We start from the raw sequence: 23,515 nt of genomic DNA, 5'->3' as shown, positions 1-23,515 counted from the left end.
ATTATATAACTATAAACATGCGAGACAACGTAAAGTATACTAATAGTAGTATAAAAATGTAATGATATGCGACCATATATTATTATCTGCGAGGCAGAGCGGCGTCGGCGCGGCGGACAGGCGGCGCGCGCTGCTGGCGGCCGCCGCGCTGCTGCTGGCCGCCGCCGCGGAGCTGCCGGCCGCGCCGCTGCTGGCCGCCGCCGCGGAGCTGCCGGCCGCGCCGCTGCTGGCCGCCGCCGCGGAGCTGCCGGCCGCGCCGCTGCTGGCCGCCGCCGCGGAGCTGCCGCGCTGCCCGCGCCCGTGTCGGTAAGCCGCACGTTTGGAAAAGTAACGTTAGTAGGCCGCTTGTTGACCATTGCTTGCTGTGTTTCTTAACTTCAGACTTCTCGTGTTTCGATAGCTTACAGTTTATATAAAATTTTAGCTTGGAAAAATTGCCTCATGGCATGTTGCCATGAGGCAATACCGTACACGTTCACGTTTACGTGACTTGAAAATTCTTGTAGCTCATCAACCTATCACTATCCCACTGCTGGGCACGGGCCTCCTCATAGAATGCCAGAGGTTATAGTCCATCATGCGAGTAATTATGACTTCTCTTACCTATATGTTACTCCCATTACATAAAAAGAGAAATGTAATAAATGAATATAGTTTAAAAAACTAAACAACACGCTTTTATGATAAAATCAACTAAAAAGTGGAAAATAATTTTCAATCTTGGAATCGATTAAGGAATAGTAAGTATAATTGTGAAAATCCGTGGGGTGCTCTATTTATCAGTTTTCGAAAAGCGCCACTCTCTCGCCGCGAACATCATGAATCCTGAGGATGTTGATAAGGACAATGATACAAAATTATTAAAATCGTGTATTGTTGTCGGTTTTTGATAATTCTTCAAAATTTTGAATTAAACTGAACGTTCAAAGTGGATAAAAATCGTGTTCCAAGATTCCTTACATAGTTACATATATACTTACATACCTACATACAACCCAAGCCAAAAAAAGTGTGTTAAAATGTAACACAGTTAATTAGGATAATGTATTCCTTTAATTATAGTACCTAAAATCGTTAACTACAGTTTAAGCATATAAATATTATTTCTGAGACGAATTAGTTATCGATTGATCTTCAAGAAAAATGTTATTTTTACAATACAAAGGTAAATATATTTTGAATTATAAAGTTTAAGGGTCCCAAAGGCGCAATGCTGCTGCCGCGACAATGTCGACCAGGAAGATTACACGTATGATTGCCAGCTGACCACCGGCCCTGTCCGAGTCAAGCTTTCCTCCGACTTGACCAAATTAACTTTCGATTGTGAGGTATGATACGCTTCACATGCGATAGTAGCGTATATATTAATATCTAATACAATTATTGTATAGATGTATGGGCGTTTTTAATAAATTAATAATCAATGTATCTAATGGTTTGTGTACCAAAAGTCGAAATATGTCATTTGCTGCTTACCACGGTTAACAAATTTCGATCTTTCGTTATCAAAATATGGGATAGATCAAGTAATTACGGGCACTTAAAAATGGAATAATTTATTTCAAGTAAATATACAAAAAATGGTTTATAAAACTGTATAACATGTACCTAATATCGGCAGAGGAAGGACACCGAGCTGAGGTGCGAGAAGGTTCAGGAATACTTAATCGAAGAATTGGAAAATTTCTCCGCAAGCGACGAGCTGCGAATTTTGAGGCTGGAACGGTGCTCGCTGGCGGAGCCGCTGAGCTGCGCGGGCGCGCTGGCGGGCGGGCGGCCGCGCGCGCTGGAGCTGCGCGCCGTGCGCTCGCCGCTGCGGCCGCACCACCTGCACGGCCTGGCCCCGCTGCGCCGCCTCACCATCGACGAACCCGGTAATCTCCCCGGCACGCCCGGACCGCGCCGCGCCACTTCCCGAACGTTTACTGATAATTCAACGTACTACTCGACCAAGCCAAGTACACGAATTTCGAACGTGACGTCACTCGCTAGATATGTGCGCACTGCTGGCATAAAAATAATACCTAACTTGTTGTGAAATGTTGATATAATAATAATAATAAGCCCCTCATAAACCTAACTCCACGTCCGGCACGAACACCTGTAGCCACGTGAGGGGCGGACATTGGCACCTATTAGATTAGCTGCAAGAGGCCAATGACCGACGGAGCTCTAGTATTCAAAAAATATGCGATGCGCTTAAGAAATAGGCAAATACCCCAGGCGGGTACCTGCGAAGGAGAATCCCGCCCCGGGCCTTCAATCTCGGGCTGCCCCACGTATTCTTCGCACCGCGTCGCATGTGTCCCATAATGACGTAGTAGCAGATGAATCACACATTACCTCACATTCATCATCACCCATATCATCTACGCATAGCCTTTTTCCATCCCCCAGTTCTCGTACTACTACACCACTAATAAGTGATAGTACGGAGAAAACTTACCTCATTTCAGCAATAGTGCCATCATCCAATATCACCATCAACAATTCACCCCCATCTTCTTCCTCAGTTTCTTTGTCAGATAATGTTGAGAAGGAGGCTTCTGCCAAAAACCCTTCTCCCATTGCTGACACTAAACGCGCCAGAAAAACATGGAGTAAAGAAATGAATATTTTCATTTGGCGCACATACTTAACTATCACCAAAATAGAATCATGCACCAGAGGTTATCTAGATGAACTTCACCTTCAATTTCACTCAAAATTTCCTCACATGGATGTATCTAAACAAAGAGTAGGTGATCAAAGACGAGCAATACTTAGAAATAAACTACTTTCACAACAATTGTTGGACAAGATAAAAGAAGAAGTTAGGACATACCTACAGAACAGTGAACCATTAGCACACATTCACACTAATACGAGAAACATTTACACACATACAACAGAAAAACGTAGAATGGTATGGACCACGGAGATAAATGAAGCAATAATAAAAATATATTACGAAGTAACAGAACTAGAATCAAACTTAACAACATACCGAAAAAGACTTTACGATAAATTCTTAAAATACTTTCCACACTTATCAAACCTAACAGAACAAAGGATTGCAGATCATAGACGAGTTATTATAAACAACAAGATGCTGTCAGGAAATAGAATAACACAATTAAAACAAGAAGTTGCAATGAAGTTGTCTGACGATATCATTCCAGGTAACCCAACACCTAACTACTCTCAGAGAAATTCATTTAACTACATTAATAACACAGATAATCAATCAATCAATCAACCAGAGGACACAGTAACAGATGAATTATTATTTATAACAGAAAATGAAAGTAGTCAATTAGAAGAATATTTTACAGAGGCACTTAAACAGTTTAAACACACAGATCCTACGTCAAGACCGCCAATACCTAAACAACGATTAACAAAAAAGTTAAGTAATGCACTGCAGCATCTAAATGACCATTTAATACCAAAAGTAGTATCACACGACACTGATTTTGAAACAAATCAGTTGGTTATATTTTGCGCAGCGTACACTGCAGCAAAACATAATGGCTCTAAAATAGACATACCGATAAAAACTCAATTAAGTGATCGAATACCTGCATGGCAAGTCAAGTTAGAGAGTAGAATTAAAGAACTTAGAGTTCATATTGGTAGACTAACAGAGTTCATTAAAGGTATACGTACTAATTCATTAATAAAAAAAGTAGAAAATATAAAAAATAAATATAAAATACACTCTCAGCATGAAAATCCTAACACTGATCTAACACATTTCTTAGATACTTTAAAACAAAAACTCAATGCATTGGCAAGTAGACTCCGAAGATATAAAAATACCACACTTAGAAAAACACAAAATAAATTATTTACTAACAATGAAAAAGCATTTTATCGCAATCTCACTACACAAATAAATACATCGGTCACTTCTAAAATTCAAAGTTCTCCAATAACTAAAGACGCATTAGAAAGCTTTTGGTCAAATGTATGGACAGAACCAACACAACACGAAGCTAATAGTAATTGGATTAAAGAAGATAAAAATCGATTAACAAATATTCCTGAAATGCAGTTTGAAAATATTAGTCTAGATTTAATGAAACGAGTTATAGGTAGAACACATAACTGGAAAGCGACAGGGTCCGATAAAATCCACAACTACTGGTATAAAAAGCTCACATGTATACACAAACTTTTACACATTCATATCAATAAATTCATTAAATCACCAGACTCATTACCACACTATATTACAGAAGGTATCACTTACATGTTGCCTAAAGATTTTTTTTTTTTTTTTATATGTAACCTAACGATAAGGCAGACGGGCTGCCTGATGGAAAGCAGTCACCGTCGCCTATGGACATTTGCAACACCAGAGGAGTCGCCAATGCATCGCCGGCTTTGAAGGAGAGCTCTTTTTACACCCCTCTTGAAGAGCCCCATGTCATAGTCCTGAGGGAATACCTCAGGAGGAAGTTCATTCCACATTTTGCACGTACGCGGCAAAAATGATCTATTAAACCGAACCGTGGAGGACCGCCACGGGTCCAGTTGATGTGGATGGAACTTCATCCTTCGGCGAGTGGTGCGATGAAGGAAAGGCGACGTAGGCACCAGATCAAACAGTTCCTCAGAACACTCACCATTGTAAAGTCGGTAGAACACGCAGAGGGAACCTATGTCCCTCCGAAGGCTTAAGGGTTCTAACCGATCAGAGATCACTGGGTCATCGACGATTCGCACCGCGCGTTTCTGTACGGAGTCAAGTGGGTTAAGTTGGTATTGTGGTGCCCCTGCCCAGAGATGCGAGCAGTAATCCATGTGGGGCCTCACCTGCGCTTTATAAAGCAGCAGGAGTTGCCCCCCAGTGAAGTACTGCTTGGCTCTGTTTAGGACGCCCAGTTTCTTTGAAGCCAACTTGGCTTTAACTTCCAAATGACTCCGATACTGCACGTCGCACGAGATGTCGACTCCCAGGATCCCTACACTTTTACCAATGGTGAGCGGGGTACTTTGGAACTTAGGCGCTATGACGAATGGGGTTTTTTTAGCGGTAAACGCGCAGACTTGTGTCTTCGAGGGGTTGAACTCAACAAGGTTAAGACGACCCCATTCCGAGACCCGCTCCAGAGAGTTCTCGATTTCAGACACAAGTCGGATTCTGCTTTCTTCCACGAATGTCCGAGAGGTGTTCGCACGGCCTGTGTACACAGCATCTCCCGTGCTATCATCTGCATAGCAATGAATGCCACCGATTTTTAGCAGCATATCATTGATATGCAGAGTAAAAAGCGTGGGAGATAATACAGACCCTTGGGGTCTGTATTATCTCCCACGCTAGCACGCGCCAGCGTTGATGAGCTTCGTGTCTGAGCAGCACCCGTCAATTACGACCTTAATATGCCGCTCAGACAGAAAGCTGGCAGTCCATGTGCACAACCTCTCGGGAAGACCGTAAGATGGTAACTTCGCGAGAAGGGCCCTATGCCAGACCCGGTCAAAGGCCTTAGCGATGTCCAGGCTTACGGCCAATGCCTCCCCGTTGCTCTCAACAGCCTGCGCCCAACGGTGAGTGAGGTACGCAAGAAGATCACCAGCTGATCGGCCCTTGCGAAAACCATATTGGTGATCGCTGATCAGCCGGTGCTCTTCCAGGTACCTAAGGAGCTGCGTGTTTACAACACGCTCCATAGCTTTTGAGAGCAGGGAGGTTATCGCTATAGGCCTATAGTTGGCCGGGTCGCTGCGGTCACCCTTTTTGGGAATAGGGTGTACAAGGGCAACCTTCCACGAAGACGGTACTTGTCCTGTGGTGTAGGAAAGCGAGAATAGGCGCGTTAAGACGGGAGCCAACTCGGGAGCGCACGTCCTGAGCACCACTGCGGGGATTTCGTCTGGCCCGCTCGACTTCTTGATATCGAGGGACAATAGAGCTCGCCTGACAGCCTTCTGCGTAAAGCGAATATCCGGCATAGAGCTCTCACACCGCGGGATGGTAGGCGGTGTGGCCCCTGTGTCATCAAGAGTCGAGTTTGAGGCAAAGAGGGTACCAAGAAGATCGGCTTTCCCCTTTGCCGTGTGGGCCAGAGAATCATCTGGTTTCCGCAGGGGCGGTAGTGAAGACCGGCAGAAATTACCCTCGACAGCTTTGGCCAGCGACCAGAAGGCTCGACTCCCGGAGGGGTAACCAAGTAGCCGCTCGCCAATTCTGCCGATGTGCTTAGACTTCGCCTTGGCCATATGCTTCTTCGCTGAACGGGAGGCAGCATTAAACGCGGTTCGGAGCTCGGGGGTTTTTGGGTCCTTGCTAGCGTGTGCTGATGCCCAGGTTTGGAAGGCCTCCTGCTTAAGGCTTAGCGCTTTAGCACAAGACCCACCAAACCAGGGCTGACTCCGCCCGCCGACGGACACGACAGAGTTTGGAATGAAACACTCCATACCCTGCCATATCACGTCGGTTACAGACTCAGCACACGAGCTAGGGTCACCCGAGACGAAACATAGCTGCCTCCACGGGTACGAAGCCAGGAACTCCCGGAATCCGTCCCAGTCTGCTGACTTGTAATGCCAAACTTGTCGTCTCCCGGGGGGACGTGTCTCCACGGGGTACGACAAGGGCACAGTCGAACTTACCAAGCAATGGTCAGAGGATCCAAGGGGAGCCTTGACCATTACTTGGTAGTCCACCGGATGGGTAGTCAGCAGTAGGTCCAGCAAAGAGGCAGTATGGGTCTCTACATCAGGCACCCTAGTGAAACCAGGTACGACCTGAGAGAGCCCATATGCCAAGGAGAAGTCATATGCAGATCTCCCGGCAAAGTCGGTGGTCCGGGATCCCAGCCAATCAACATGATGAGCGTTGAAATCACCGAGAACCACCAACTCTGCCGAAGGACACTGCTGCAGCATTCTGTCGGTTGCCCACTGGACGTGCTCGAATAATCGAGTTGTCTCCACGTCTCCGCTATAGGACCTATACAGGCACGCGTAGACACGGGTAAGACCTCCAACGTCCGCGCGCAGCCACAACAATGATAGGTCCTTGTCTTCGAGAAAGCTGAGACGGCGATAGCAGACGTCCCCCCGAACATACACACATACCCCGGCACGACGCCTGAAGGCATGTTCTAAATTGTAACCGGGGTATTCCAAATACGATGTATCGTCCGGGGTAGATATCTGCGTCTCCGTCAAAAAGAGAAAAGCCGGCTTTACCGTCTCAAGGTGGTGGTGGACGGCATTCAGATTGGAATGGACTCCTCTGATATTGCACATATCCACAGTAAATGTGGAAGAGGTCGCCGCTGTGCAACTTTTCTTCTTTTTATTTGGCTTTCTCATAGTTGGTGGTTGTTCCAAAAAGGGCGGGAATTTGAAAGGATTTGCAATGCTCCGCCGACGCCTCACGGGACAAAGTATGAGTCTCGTGACACCGAGCCTACGGAGGTGATGTGGGATGCTGGCGCGGGGGACGGAAGGGCCCCCGGTCCCCCCCGTGCACGACTACCCGGCTCCACTCCGGTCTCTTACTCCGGCAAGGTAGCCGCGCAACGGGATTTTTCGCCGGTTGGCGGGACAGCCTCCCGGGCCAGAGGTTAACAGTGTTGCCCGGGTTCGGGTCCCCAACTAACCGGCGGGCGGCCAGCGGACAACCGTTTCACCGGGTCTCCCTGGCCCCCGCGCCAACACACCACGCCCCCGGGGGCAACGATGCTTAAAGAGACTCAACGGACCCGTAAAGTACGCCGTCGGAAGCACCACAGGGGGATGGGAAGGGAGGGATAAGGGGATGAACTGGCTCCCAGGCGCACTACCGAAACACGACGAGTCGTTATTAGCGGTAGACTCCGACCTGAGGGTGGTAGCTAGCCAGGCAGATCCCACGAAGAGATCTTACCACCAAGCGAGACACCTTCGGGAATTACGCCAGGCGGTGTCAGACCCAGCAACCAGTGGGACCGTCGCAGTAGGATGTTAAATGCCCGAGTAGACGCTGCTGCCCATCTACCCGGTAGATGCCCTTAGTCGGCTTCTACGACACCCACGGGCAGGTATGGGGTGGTCTATTCGCCGCCGGAGCCACACGGCACCGGTATGGGGTGGTCTATTCGCCGCCGGAGCCACACGGCACGAACTGACTGATATGAGTAATCCAGCCAAATACCGACCTATAACATGCCTATAGAATATTTATAAAATTATCACTTCTTGTATCAGTGAAATTATTTACGAGCACACAGATCAAAACAACCTTTTGTCTGAGGAGCAAAAAGGTTGTCGGAAAAGTAGTCAAGGTTGCAAAGAACAACGCACCATTGATGCTGTTGTCATGAAGCAAGCCAATGCAGATAAAAGGAGTATATATACTATGTATATAGACTATCAGAAGGCTTTCGAATCAGTACCACATTCTTGGTTGGTTTACATATCAAAACATTACAATATACACCCAACAATAGTACAATTTTTAGAATCAGTTATGAATATTTGGAGAACAAAAATTAAATTACACACTAGTACAGAAGTTATCGAAACAAACTTACTAAACATAAAGAGAGGCATATTTCAAGGAGATGCCTTAAGCCCTCTTTGGTTTTGCTTAGCACTAAACCCACTTTCGCAGCTTCTGAATAATACTAATAAAGGATTTAAGATAAAGTACCAAAAAGAACAACATACCATATCACATTTAATGTATATGGATGACATTAAATTATTTGGCAGTACACTTAATGAAATACACACATTAGCTAAAGTCACTGAAGCCTTGTCATCTGACATTTGCATGCAGTTTGGTATAGAAAAATGTAAAATACAATCTATACGCAAAGGTGTAGTTGAACATAATCCATATAACACAAACAATGACGATATAATAGAACCAGTTGACCAATCAGAAGGATATAAATACTTAGGATATCAGCAATCACGTTTAATACATCATAAAGAAACAAAAACTAATTTAACTGAAAAATTACAGACTTACAGAGACTTACAGAGACTGCAGAGAACCATTAACACAACATTGACGAAATACAGAAAACACCACCCTAGAGCTTGCATTCAAAGACAGACCCTCCCACGCCAGGAAGGCGGAAGAAACATTATTGACATACAGAATTTACACAACAAACAATTAAAATCACTACGAAATTACTTTTATAACAGGTCACACCATTCACAAATTCATTTAGCAATAGTACAAGCAGATAAGAAATTAACACCTCCTAATCTGAGAGATCACAATAGACAAATAGATGAAATAACACCAGAACAGAAAATTAGCACTTGGGTTCAAAAATCTCTGCACGGAAGACATCGACTCGATTTAAATAACCCGCACGTTGACAAAGCTGCGTCAAACGCATGGTTAAAACGAGGCGAACTGGTTTCTGAAACTGAGGGCTTCATGATAGCCATACAAGACCAAGTCGTTGATACTAGGAACTACAGAAAATATATTATTAAAGACCCAAATTTAGTAACTGATCGTTGTCGACATTGTCATAGTAGTAGTGAAACTATACAGCATATCACAGGAGCTTGCAGATGCATTGTTCAAACAGATTACAAGCATAGACACGATCAGGTTGCTGTTATAATACACCAATACCTAGCATTGAAATATAAATTGATTACAGAAAAAAACTAATTATTACAAATATTCCCCTGCAGTAATCCTAGAAACTCCGAAATTCAAATTGTATTGGGATCGTCCAATAATTACAGATAAAACAGTACATTATAATAGGCCCGATATAACTCTACATGATAAAGAAAAGAAAACAGTCTACTTAATTGATATAGCTATACCCAATACAAACAACTTAGAAAGTACCTACACCAATAAACTTACTAAATACACAGATCTCACTATTGAGCTAAAAACACAGTGGAAAGTTGACAGAGTTCAGACTATCCCCATTGTCATTTCTGCCACTGGTATTATTCCTAAAACTTTACATGCTAGCTTCAAAATATTACAGATACATCCACTCACTTTTCTTACCTTACAAAAAGCAGTCATACTAAATACTTGCAGAATCGTCAGAAAATTTCTCTCTATCGACACATAATTCTTCCCTTTCCTCAATTAACGTTTGGCCTAAAGCCCGCGTAATTGAGATCTTTACCCAAAACTTTGTTAAAAATATATAAATAATAATAATAAACATTTATTTCAGACAATATAGACAAAGATACAAAAGTATAATTGATTACAGAGGTCCATATCATAAATACCTTACAGACTAACATACATACTAATATAATTTAAAACCACGTACAAAAAATTAATGTAAAACGTAAAACTCGCAATATCATTCTTCGCTCTCCGCTATGAATAGTCTTATTTTTCCCCGTTTTGATGCTGTCTTAACACACGGCACAGTCAAAACTTAATAAATAACAAAGAAACAATAACTATGTACACTGATAACAATAACAAATACTAAACCAAAATATAATTCAGAAATTATTTGTGAATTGTGAGAGTTTAGCTGTGAACAGTACTAGCACAGTATAAGGATATAGATATTTGTACCGTGGTACTAGGATGTGAGTGGAACATGGGGCGGTACCGCAATCCACCCGTTCGTCTAATTGGCTTGGTTGAGTAGTAAAGGTTTAATGGAATCGATGCAGGTCCGGCCGTCGATCGAGTTCCATATGATGCATTGGATGGGTTAAATTTGAATACTTTGGAGATAAAACAAGGCTGCAAGTTGCGTCTCGTGGAGCAGTGGCAGCCCCCGCTGCCGTCTCTGGAAGTGTTGGATTTATCGAATAATGGCATAGAATCGATCCCGCCTAGAGCCTTCGATGGACTCCCGAACTTGCGGGCTCTCACGATCTGGGGCGGCCTTAACACATTGAACGAGCTATCGTTCGAAGGTACAGTGTTGTATCATTTTTTTAAATTATATTTCCATAAATCTTAGGAAAAACGGGTAACATGAATGGGTAACTTGCGCACACATACCATTATTATTTATATAGCGATGTCAATTGTCAACATGTGGATTCGAGGTTTGTATCTCTGGCACCTCGTCTCTTAATTAATATCCAGAATAACAATAATTTTTTTTGCTTGGAACCACGACATAAGTTATCGTATTATCATTATGTAGACAGCGCATAGATATCTTTCTTAAACTTTTTTCACTGCACTTTCTTTAAATATAGATAGGTCAACAACTTGTGCAAATGTAGAAATCACAATAACAGTAGACATCTTATATGACAATGAGTATAAGAGTAAGATTCAATAAATAGGAATATTAAGCAACGCAATAGTTACAAGAAATCGGTCGTAATCTTGCAGGCTTGGCCAAGTTGGAGAATCTTTCTCTATGCGGGAACGGACTGGAGTCCCTACCTCCCGGCTTGCTGAACGCGACGTCAAGTCTAAGAAAACTGCATTTGCTACGGAACCACCTGCAATCCTTGCCGGGCAACCTTCTAAACCATCTGAAATACTTAAAAGAGGTGGGTCATTTGGTAAGGTAACCCGGTTCAGGTTTAAAATCATTACGCGCTTCGTTTTTTTTTTTGATTGGCTGTATGTTAAAGATTAGATAATCTCCTATGGAAAAGATTGGGTTATGTAAGATTTCTACTCCTCGAAACCCGCTCTGTGATCTCACTACACATATATGAAAACTCCGGGACCTCGAAACGAACGCACCGGTGCTTCCCTCGTCGTCGGAGCTGACTTCCCACATTTGACGTTTAGCGTCAAAGAAGAAGTTAACTTTCAAGATTCTAACGTTTTCAGGTGAAAATCAGCAACGGGAAGGGGGAAGAGCTCGAGCTGGAGGAGCACACGTTCGCCGGGCTGGACGCGCTGCAGAGCCTGTCGCTGGAGAAGGTGGGGCTGCGCGCGCTGCCGGCCGCGCTGCTGGCGCCCGCGCGCGCGCTGCGCCGCCTCAGCCTCACGTACAACCATCTGCGCAACATCCCCGTCGACGCGTTCGCGAACCTCACCCACCTGCTCACACTCGACTTATCTCACAATGATATTACGGAACTGGAACCGTAAGTGTCCACGTTAGTGTTTAACTGTTCATTTTATAAAAAATCGTTACATAATGTAATAGGCAGCAAATTTGCAAATCCACATTTCCGGAGCGTGCAATCGAGTCGGAGAGAAGTTATTTTTTTATCGTAATATCCAGATAATTTTGGAAATCGTATCCCGATCGCGCACACAGCGGTGCCATTCACCGACAGGACGAAGCGAACGGGGGTCCTCGCTCGCACTGGAAGTTCCAACTTCTTCAGATTCGAAAATATCGTACGCCACGTTTATTATTCGCGTCTCGTAATCATTGCTCAGATTGTCCACGTGGATAATTTTTGGTAACATTGTAACGTTTCATATATAATACGCATTCCAGTGGTGTTTTCGAGGGGCTAGTTAGTTTGGAGGAGTTGTCGTTGTCGTCCAACCGTCTGGGGCTGGAGCTGGCGGCGGTGGCGGCGCTGGGGCTGCCGCGCGCGCTGCGCCGCGTGGCCGCCGCGCACAACGCCGCGCGCCGCCTGGCGCCCGCCTGGCGGGACCTGCGCCTCGACTCGCTAGATCTGTCCCATAATGAGATCTCAAAGTTGACGGTGAGCCTCTAGTCCAGTCAAATTAGAGATCGACATCGGATTAAAAAATAATAAGTTGAATTTATAACCAGATGCTGCTCTGTTTTGGAGCAAAACACATATAGTAGTGATGGTATGGTAATACATATATATTTTTCAGCGTCCGATACTTCGATCAGTATTGTTCCCATTAGAGATCGAAGTATCGGACGCTCCGATACTATTAACTTATTGAAACAATACCTAAGTAAGCCTTTGTTTATTAATTAGTCCAAAGTATAATTGATTAGGTGCGTCGGATACACAAACGTGTTTGTTTACAGGATACCGACTTACTATTTATGAGCCAGACCATCGTAAACTTGAGAGATAACAAAATCTCGCAAGTGATTCCTGTCGAACCAACAAAGCCCAATTTTGGGTTCTCGAATGCGAGCTTCTCGCTCGAAGGTAATCCTTTCAACTGCGATTGCAACATGTACGAGTTCCTAGCTGCGCACAATAAATCATTAGAATTCAGGCGGCGTATCGGGCAAGGCAGCGCCCGGTGCGCCGCCCCGCCCGACCTGGCGGGCACCGCCCTGCGCGCCGTCGACCTAGCGCGGCTGCAGTGCTCGCTGCCCGCGCCGGCCTGCCCGCGCGGCTGCCATTGCACGGTGCGGCCGCACGCCGCGCTGCTCGCGCTGGACTGCGCCGCCGTGCCCGCCGCCGCGCCGCCGCCCGCCCGCTACGGCGTCGCCCACGTCGCGCTGCGCCTGCGCGGCCCCGCGCCCGACCTCCGCGCGCTGTCGCCCGACGTCCGCCTCGTCGACCTCTCCGGCCTCAACCTGACCGTCGCTCCCGCCGCTCGCGCCTGCGACCGCCTGACGGTCGACCTCTCCCGCAACGCTCTGACGGAGGCGCCGCGCGCCCTCCTCGAGGCCGCCTGCACCGTCCGCCTCGCCGGAAACGGCATGATGTGCGACTGCGACCACCGCGACTCCATCGCGCTGCTGCAGCTGCACTGGAACCAGATCGAGGACCGCGAGCACGTGCGGTGCCACGACGCGGTCCCCGTGAGTCGAGAGTTCGAAAAGCCGCGCTGCGAGATTAGAGACGCGGGGTCCATCGGCGGCTACGCGGCGGCGGCGGTGCTGGTCTCGGGCGCGATCGCCGTGCTCGTCATTCGGTATTCCCTGGAAATACGCCTGGCGCTCCGCAAGGTTCCCTGGCTCGCCCCCCTATTCGACGACGACGACGACCCGCTCGGGCCCGAGAGGAGGTACGACGCGTTCGTGTCGTTCTCGCACCACGACGACGACTTCGTGCGCGACGAGCTCGTGCCGCGACTGGAGGGCGGGCGGCGGCCGCTGCGGCTGTGCGTGCACTACCGCGACTGGGAGGTCGGCGGGCTGATCCCGGAGCAGGTGGACCGGTCGGTGCGCGAGTCGCGGCGGACGATCGTGGTGCTGTCGGCGGCGTTCCTGGAGTCGGGGTGGGGGCGCGTGGAGTTTCGCGCGGCGCACGCGCTGCGGCGCGTGGTGCTGGTGGTGCGCGGCGAGGTGCCGGCGGCGCGCGCGGACCGCGAGCTGCGCGCCTACCTGGCCAGCCACACGTACGTGCGCGCCGACGACCCGCGCGTGTGGGAGCGCGTGCGCGCCGCCGTGCGCCGCCGCTCGCCGCGCGACGCCCGCGACCGCGCCGAGGACGTCGCGGGAGCGGCGTGACGTACACGAACAGAATACACTAGAATACTATGAAATAAGTGTGTGATTTACCGACTAATTAAACCAACGTTTATTTAAATATTTTTTCGTATTTAGGACATAGAAAATCGATTGTCATTTCTCAATAAAAACATTTTATCATCCTTTCTTTATAGTGATCAGTTAGGTGCTAATATTTATATTAATAATATATCCAATTATGTAGTCATGAATAGATCATAAAGATAAGGTTATATTCCGTAGTTAGAAAATGTAAAACTTTTGAGGAACTGGAAACGTGTTATAACTTTTGAGGTTAACGTAAATCTAAACCTCATTCCTATTTATTTAGTGTATTAGTACGTTTTGAATGTGATAGCGGGGTGCCTAGTACTAAGCATTTTGTTTTATAGAATTTATTTATATCTGTAGATTTAAGCTTAAATCATAAGAATTAGTGTAAGTAGGTACTTTAATAATATAAATATGTTAAAATGTAAAGTAACCCTATAAATAGTATTAACATACGATTTAAGAGTCTCTCTTTACCAGAAGATGAAAAAAATATTGCCTTCTTTAATAAATGAAGAGATATAAAAAGTAATCAGAAATTTCTCGATAAAATTTACTGTACCCTAAGCCATGAAAGGCTCCGGCACCAATTATTCGACATCCAGAATATATTTCAAAAAAACCTTTGGTCGCTTCTATATAAATTAAGTCGTATTATATTCCATATTTTTTAAGGTCGATGTTACTACCTCAAAAAAATTATAGATCCACTAATTTGTTTCGTACAAAAATTTATTTATATTTATGGAGAAATTCTTCGACAAACAGACATACTTACATAAATATAAATTTGCTTATTTTTCAGGAAGCCTTAATAGATCATAAAATAATGCATAAAAATTTATACATTTATGAAATGAATTGATAACATTATTTTTAAGACAATAAATAATAATAAAATCATATATTCGCGGAAGAAGCGGACTACATGCACACATATAAAAACATATGGACAGTAAAAATGAAAAAGACTATTATATAAAAAATTAACAACCACAAAAAAAAACAATAATTAAACACCAAAACCTTAAACAAAATATAAAAAATAATAATTTAAACACAATATGAAACATAAAAATTATGACAAGTGTGCTTCAGCATAACACCGCGAAATGGGTCGAACTCAGCAATGCCATTGCCGGCGACACCGCACAATGACTCTGATTTTCAGTCCGCCCAGTGTTTTGGGACAACTCTCACGGCTGTACGCGCGTCCCATCAGCATCAAATTATAAAAATGTTAGGAAAAGTTATAAATTTGTACATAACAATACAATAGCTACAAGAATGGGCGTGTCACAACAATACAGTGAACCGTGTATCCAAACAATACAGTGAACCGCGGTTATGTCGAATTTTGAACATTTATTAAGACTTCACGACGCACCAGATCTGGAACACCAACTCTTATACTTATAACCTAAATAAAGTTAAAGTAAAGTAAGGTAAGGTAAAGAAGTTATAGCACATTCTATGTATGAGTAATATTGAAAAATAATAAACTTAACTTAAAAAAAATAATGAATTAAAACAATGTGATAAATAAGTCATAGAGGTGTTTTTTTAATTAAATATAATGGTCAATTTGTAGTAGATCTAAATTCGTGACTTTACAACCGACCATGCTCCTATATCGCTTTGGTATCTCATCAATACGTCGCCGTGTTGTATCGTTATCTCAAACGGGCCGACTCATGGGCAATTCCCCAAATTGCGGGGAATCCCAACTCAATCGGAATCGGAACTCAATCGTAATGAAGAATTTCGTAGACCTTTTCTCTTTACAATAATACCAATTCAGGTCTTATGGAATTACGGATTACGGAGTTTTATTAGTGACCACTAGATATACTTATAACAGCATCGCCCGGTATATTATAGCCCGGTCAATTTAGACATAAAAACTGAGTAAATAGCAAAAATTCCGGGAAAGCTAAATTTCCGTAGAGACCTTGGGTTTATCATTACAAGTAAAGTGTCAAAAGTCCCTATCGATCTGATGTGTGCGTCGGTAGTTATTCGGGGTCAAACTCTCCCTAAGGCCATTTCTCTCGCCTCGAAAATCGTTAATCCTGAGGATGTTGATGAGGACAATGGTACAAAATTATTAAAATCGTGTATTGTCATCGGTTTTTGATATTTTTTCAAAATTTTGAATAAAATTGAACGTTCAAAGTGGATAGAAATCGGGTTCAAAGATTCCGTTACTGTTACATACATACATACAACTCAAGTTAATAAAAGCGTGTTAAAAACGTAATTCTTACAAGCGCAATATCTGAATAATGATAGGTTTTAGAGAAAAAAATACAGGCACCATTTGATAGAGAATTTTAAAAGCTACAATTTTGGTCTGACGTATTAGACGTATTAGAAATTAATTATCACTTGCTTAAACGGTGAAGGAAAACATCGTGAGGAAACCTGCATACCTGAGAGATTTATAAAAAAAATCTTAAAGGTATGTGAAGTCTACCAATAAGCACTTGGTCAGCGCGGTGGACTATGGCCCAATCCTTCTCATTCTGAGAGGAGACCCGTGCCCAGCAGTGGGACAGTAATGGGTTGATGATGATGGTCTGACGTACTTTTCGATAAAACTTACTGTTTTCGAGAAAAATTCAAAAAAACCTAAAATTTTGACATTTGACCTCGAATAACTGCCGACGCACACATCGTATCGATGGGGACTTTTGACACTTTATTTGTAATGGTAAACCCAAGGTCTCTACGAAAAAATGGCTTTCCCTATCCCTATTATCAAATATCCCTATTATCATTCCATTCCTATTATCAAATGTGCACCATACGAAATACAGGGTGGGCCATTAAGTTATACGAATTTTTAAAAATCATAAAAAAAACTACAAGGCTTAGGAAAAATAATCTTTATTTATAATAAAGTAAACACATGGGAATTTTATTTTTTTAAAATAACATCACTGAGATGTGTACCATCCACACGTACACACTCCTCGAATCTGGACCTCAAATCCGTAAAAACTCGCTGGCGCATCGCTCGTGGGATAGCGGACATTTCCTCGCAAATGTTGTTCTTGAGCTGGGCAATTGTCGTCGGTTTATTGGCATAAACGCGGCTCTTGAGGTACCCCCACAGAAAAAATCCAGTGGCGTGAGATCTGGGCTCTGAGGAGGCCACGGAATGTCCCCTCAACGCGATATCAGTTTTCCAGTACAGAACATTTCGTTTGCTACTGCTCAGGACTCATTGGATGTATAAGATGTCGCACCGTCTCGTTGAAACCAGGTCCTGCTGTTGTAGGCTTCAAAATTATGCAGTTGTGGGAAGAAAAAGTTACGCAACATGTCTGTATAACGATCAGAATTTACTGTTACGGTTTGGCCTCGCTCATGTTCGAAGAAATGGGATCCGATGATTCCTTCAGCCGACATGGCTGCCCAAACTGTCACTTTAAGCGAATGTAATGTCGTCTTTGATGTAATTTAATTTGGGATTTTTGAGGCCCAATACCGACAATTTTGCTTATTTACATATCCACTTAAATGAAAACGAGCTTCATCCGAGAAGAAAATATTGTTCAAAATTCGAAAACGCTGTAACATTCTTTCGGCAAAATCACAGACGATTGTGGTCATTTGGTTTCAATTCCTGGACTAATTGAAGTTTATACCGGTGAAATTTAAGGTATTTTGCCAAAATACGCCTTAATTATGTTCTTGATATAGTGAGCTCAGTTGATAACCAATGCGTTAATAGTCCCACCCATATGACAAAACACAGCGAAACTTTGATTGTCGTAATATGCACGGATGCTAAAGTTAACTCAGTTCTAATAGACCATATAAATGCATTAAGCAACCACGCATTTACCACATGCCAATTAAATATTAACAAAAATAAAACTCAAATGGCGACAACTGTAAGGCGGGCTATAAACAACATAAGTGAAGAAGAATTTGATAAGGATCTTAAGTTAATTAACTGGAATCAAATTGAAACTATCGAAGATATAAATGAAATGGTCACCGTATTTAATACTACTCTTATCTCATTGTATGACATACATGCCCCTATGAGGAAAATAAATATTAAGCATCAAAAGTATCCCTGGATCACGTACAATATAAAATTAATGGAGAGAAGTCGTGACGAGGCCTACCTATACAGGGAAAAACAAGCCTATTATAATAATTATATCAACAAAAATCTCAAATATCCCCGTATAATGGGGAAGCATATAAAAAATAATATTAAAATTAAAAGCAAATTTGATCTCCCAGAAAATCTTTTAAAAGATCCCAATAAACTAAATAATGATTTTTTAAATGTCCCCGGTAATCGTAATGTCTCTATTTCATATTTAAGCCATTTTGAATTTAATGTGTGCATAGACGTCTTTGATTTGACTGTAGCCTGCGAAACTGATATTTTAAAAGTAATTCGGTCAATCAAGTCAAATGCAATTGGCATAGATGGCATATCTTTGGACATGTTCGTTATAAATCTACCTCAATCGTTGCCCGTAATCACAGCTATGGTAAACAAGTCCAATTCTTCTTGTGTCTTTCCAACAATTTGGCAACACGCACTAATAAAACCTATTCCGAAAATCTCGAATCCCGTATCAGAGAATGATTTAAGACCTATAAGTATTCTTCCGTGTACATCTAAAAATTTGGAAAAAATTATGGCAGCGCAGCTCTTGAAATATATGGAAAAAAATAATATACTCCCAGAGATGCAATCCGGGTTTAGAAAAAACCATAGCACGACGACCGCCTTAGCTCAGGTAGTAGATGATGTACTGAGTACTCGTGATAACGGCCAGGGCCCGTTATTGGTGCTACTAGATTTTTCCAAGGCATTTGACTGTATCAACACTACTCTCTTATTATCAAAATTACATTACTATGGTTTTAGTAACAATGCAATGAAGTGGTTTGATAGTTACTATAGATATCGGTCACAATCGGTCAAATTGAGTAATGATTCAAACATGAACACGACGTCCAGTTCTAAAAGTATCAAAGCTGGTGCACCTCAGGGCTCGAATCTTGCGCCGATCCTGTTTGCAATTTATAGTGCTGACGTGGTGAAAAATATACAGACTTGTAAATACCACCTATATGCGGACGATCTGCAAGTCTATATACATTGCAACCCTCGTGATACTAATGAAGCGGTAAATAAAGTTAACGAAGATCTAGATCGAATAGCTAAATGGTGTAGCATGAATTGCCTTGTGGTAAGCGGAAACAAGTCCAAATTCTTAATACTAGGTTCTAAGGCTCAAATTAAGTATATGTCTGAACAAACACCTATTATTAAAATAAAAGATGAAAACTTCGGACGCGTCCATGAAGTACGTAATTTAAGATTACTCATGGACGAAAACCTTCAATTTCAAAATCATATTTTAAATACCAGTAGAAATTGTTTTCACAGGTCAAAGGTTCTATATCAAATACGAAATTATTTAACAGTTAACATACGTGAGAAACACTGCGAGGCATTAATTTTATCAAAATCAAATTACATGGACGTGGTTTACGGTCTACGACTTTTGGCTCATACACGACAGCAAGTACAGCGCGTTCAAAACACTTGTGCGCGATACTGTTACACTGTACCACATATCACACTATTCATCAACAATGCACAAAAACTAAAAATGGAATCACGCAGGAAGCTTCACCTTGCCACACTTCTTTTTGGTATTATAAGCAATAAAAATCCCTTCTTATCTTGTTCGGAAATTGGTATGGTCAGCTAATGAGAAGATGTACAATACACGTCCTCAAAGGAATCCATTAGTTGTACCTCTTCATCGCACCCATTCCTTCTGAGGTAGCATTAGGTAGGTACGCCGCATCCAAGTGTTGGAACGATGTCCCTCCACCTCTTCGTCTACAAACAGTAAATATATATAGAAATAAGTATAAATTATACTTATTAGAGCTTCAGGTGAAATCTTAACAAATTACGATATACTTATTCATTTTACTGTCACTCACCTGATCAATTATAGACTTTACACCAATAACTCGCTTCTTCACAACCTGGATGCGATTTAGATGAAAACGAAAATTCATATAACTACATAAACACCACATTATTACAGGCAAACATTCCTAATATGCTTTTAATAATAATTTATTTTATTCACAAGCACAGTTCAAATTGAGCAATACCAAAGACTCCCAGTGATATGAACAAAATGAGTCTACCCGCGATATAACGTTCATCTGCTACTCCTATATTATAAAAGAACGGGCACACGGGCGAGGGTCGCTGGGTGGGAAGGGAATGAAACAGCAGGTTATTGTCCAACTGTTTATTTGTATTTTCGTTTCGCTCCGGTCGCCCGCGCACTGGGTGGCGAGCGCGCCGGCTCGGCCGGCCTCCGTCTCTTTTATACAATTACGTAACTCTTACAACTCTAAATTTTAACCGATTTCGAAATCACCTAACAATACAACTGATAAATATAACAAATACAATTTATAGTAAAATGTACACAAACAATAATAAAGTTTTGCCGCCCGACGAGCTCCGCGCGCGCCGCCCGCACACACACACACACACACACACACACACACGCTCGCACGCACACACACGTCTCACACATAGCACCGCCATCTTGTTTTGCATCCCATGCGCGGGATGTTAATTGATCGTAACTCGCCAATATACCCAAACACAGCACAACACGGCTTACACTGCCGACCATTGCGACACTCGCATTTACACTTACAATTTTTTATAAAACCTATCATTAATTTTTAAACTTTTTAAATCGCTACACATATTGGGCTCCCGAAGTACACCACGGCTGTAGTCGGGAACTAACGCTGACATCGTATGCCATCTCGTGTTAAACCTTACCTTAACGATTTGGAACATGTATTTACATCAATAATAAAGACCATGCCCGTCAAACTGATAAAAAATACGTAACACATTGTCGGGAGAAGAGCACAAACCATGAGGAGACAGAATTCCTTTTACACGTAAGTAAAATGTTACAAACGAGCCCGCAATATTAGAAACGGAATATGTACAGAAATTTCATAATATACTTGTAATGTAGTGTTTAAAAGTACAATGTTATTATAGTTGGTAACATGCTATGTGCGCGGAGGGCGCGGGGCCGCGGCGCTCTCGGCTTCTATATACAATAGCAGTGAGAAACAAATCTCGCATCTTACACACGATTTTGTATTTTAAAGATTAATTCTACACGATCGATAACATTACATCGGTAACACCCGCGCCGCCATCTCCGGCCGCACGTACATACATCGACACCTGACACCCATACATCGAAGCGTTTTATTATTACTTTTATCTACAGTCAAATTTAACATAACATTACGTGTGATTACAAAAAAAAATTGACAAGTCTAAGCCATTACACTCGACGCGGTAATATAATAAAACGATACAGTAAATAAAAAAGACATCAATGATAAAATATATGTAAAAAAATAACAAAAGACACATGACTAACAATTTACCGCGTTCTCCTCGAGATCGGCTCAGCGCACTGGCACAACTCGGAAATTAATACTTTATTTTTATTAATTTTAACATTCATTCATAACATAATTAATGAAATCACAGAATACAATACACGTACATGTAATTATGCATACTCGGTGCCGCTCACAGGACGTAGACACATACGGAGCACTCCGGGCGACTCGTTTTAGCAGCACATTCAGCGTTTGCTGTGCTACCCCAGCTCCCTGCCTTGATCGCCCTTTATGTCTTTCGTGTCGTCTACTATGACCATAAAATAGTTTTTCGGGTCATTTAGCTCGGAGATGACTCCTCGCCGCCGCACCCGCGTCTCGGAGGTCGCTCGGTGCCGGGCGGACCGCGCTCCTCGCCAACGACTACCCATCTCGAGGATCGTTCCTCTCGAGAACCCTCGTTTCGTCAATTTCTCGTTCCACACGGACGTTTAATGAAATCTTGGGAAGTTTGTCGTTTTATAGGGTTTTCAGGGACTACCTCGCGTTCAGCACCCTCAGTATGAGATTTAACGTTTCGACAAATATGACCGTTTGGGTATTCGTTTACGTATTTCCCGGATATTTCCAATCAGTTCCGATACAATCCGCTAGGAGCGCCGATTGGAAATGTATGGGCAAATACGTAAACAAATACCAAAACAGTTATTTTTGTAACAACGTAAAAGCTCATACTAGGGGTACTGGGAGGCACGGCGGCAGGGGGGGCGCGGTGTTGCGGCCGGGGACATATTTACACGGCGGGGCGCGGGGCGCGGGGTGGCGCAGGGGGCGCGGGGCGCGGGGGGGCGGCTACGAGCGCACGTCGGCGGCGGCGAGGCGCAGCGCGGCGCAGGCCAGCGGGCCGCCCGCCGCCGCGCCGCCGCCCGCCTCCTCGCCGCTGCGGTCCATCTGCACACACGAGCACGGATACAGTTATCGTGGGAAAGGAAGATGTGTACGTAAGTAGCGGACGCCGTGTGAGCGCGCACTTTTTACGCCCGCGATCGAGTAGACCGGGGTGGCCGAGAGGTACCTCGGTCCGGGCTGCGCTACACGTATAGTCGCGCGCAATCTATTTTTGAATTTAGCAATTGAGTTCACAGATATGGAATTATTCCGATTATGGGTGTGTTTACTAAGTTGTAGGTAAGTATGTAATAACAAAATGTATACAAAGTGTTACATGACAGTAAATTATTCACAAAAGTAGTCAACGCGGTCATAGGAGCGGCTACAATGCGCACGCGTCGCGGTGTTTTGTTGCAATGTAGTAGGTATTGACACAGGTATTAGTTTCATCACTTACTAATATTGTTGGATTGAGTGATATCCTCCTTACAAGAATTATGACACAGACCAACATTTCAAAATGGAGCAAGTGTTTTATACGGAATTTCAAAATGATTATATAAATATTAAAATCAGATCATTCATTTACAAAAATAAAATAAGAGTAAAATTTGCCTGGCCATGTGTCCCTAATGTTCCGCACTTTTAGGAATCGTTTTTTTTCTGTGTCGCATTTATGAATACCCATTTACGAATAATGTAGTCTTATTATCATTATATTTAAATCTATTAGAGCGTCTATTCTGTAAATGCCGTGTTCACCTATAATTGTGGGTACACGACTTATTTATCTAACTTTTGCAATGTAATTTATATAAGTGTATACTATGTTGGTGAACCTTTAATAAATA

At 43.3% G+C, this 23,515-nt stretch overlaps 2 protein-coding genes across 2 annotated transcripts in view; one reads left to right on the top strand and one right to left on the bottom strand.

Moving 5' to 3' along the window:
* Positions 1 to 61: 61 nt before the first annotated feature.
* On the top strand, positions 62 to 20,624 carry LOC140744771 (uncharacterized). Its single transcript, XM_073076428.1, has 8 exons — positions 62 to 306; positions 1,190 to 1,328; positions 1,622 to 1,874; positions 10,612 to 10,860; positions 11,291 to 11,454; positions 11,744 to 12,003; positions 12,366 to 12,579; positions 12,882 to 20,624. Exons 1-8 carry the CDS (start codon positions 62 to 64, stop codon positions 14,262 to 14,264), a joined length of 2,907 nt encoding a protein of 968 aa, XP_072932529.1. The 3' UTR covers positions 14,265 to 20,624.
* LOC140747766 (mitoferrin) overlaps positions 20,618 to 23,515 on the bottom strand; it is a 39,041-nt gene continuing 36,143 nt past the window's right edge. Inside the window, exon 8 of the mRNA XM_073080374.1 lies at positions 20,618 to 22,724. Within this exon, the coding sequence (XP_072936475.1) occupies positions 22,626 to 22,724 (99 nt within the window). The 3' untranslated portion in view covers positions 20,618 to 22,625. The remainder of the gene's footprint in view (positions 22,725 to 23,515) is intronic.

Source organism: Epargyreus clarus, unplaced genomic scaffold (genome assembly GCF_041222505.1).
Source record: "Epargyreus clarus isolate Ecla_fem2 unplaced genomic scaffold, WU_Ecla_fem_2.2 ptg000002l, whole genome shotgun sequence".
In the NCBI taxonomy this organism is placed as follows: domain Eukaryota; kingdom Metazoa; phylum Arthropoda; class Insecta; order Lepidoptera; family Hesperiidae; genus Epargyreus; species Epargyreus clarus.
The sequence above is the reverse complement of the archived record's forward strand: the minus strand, read 5'-3'. Positions and strand labels throughout refer to the sequence as shown.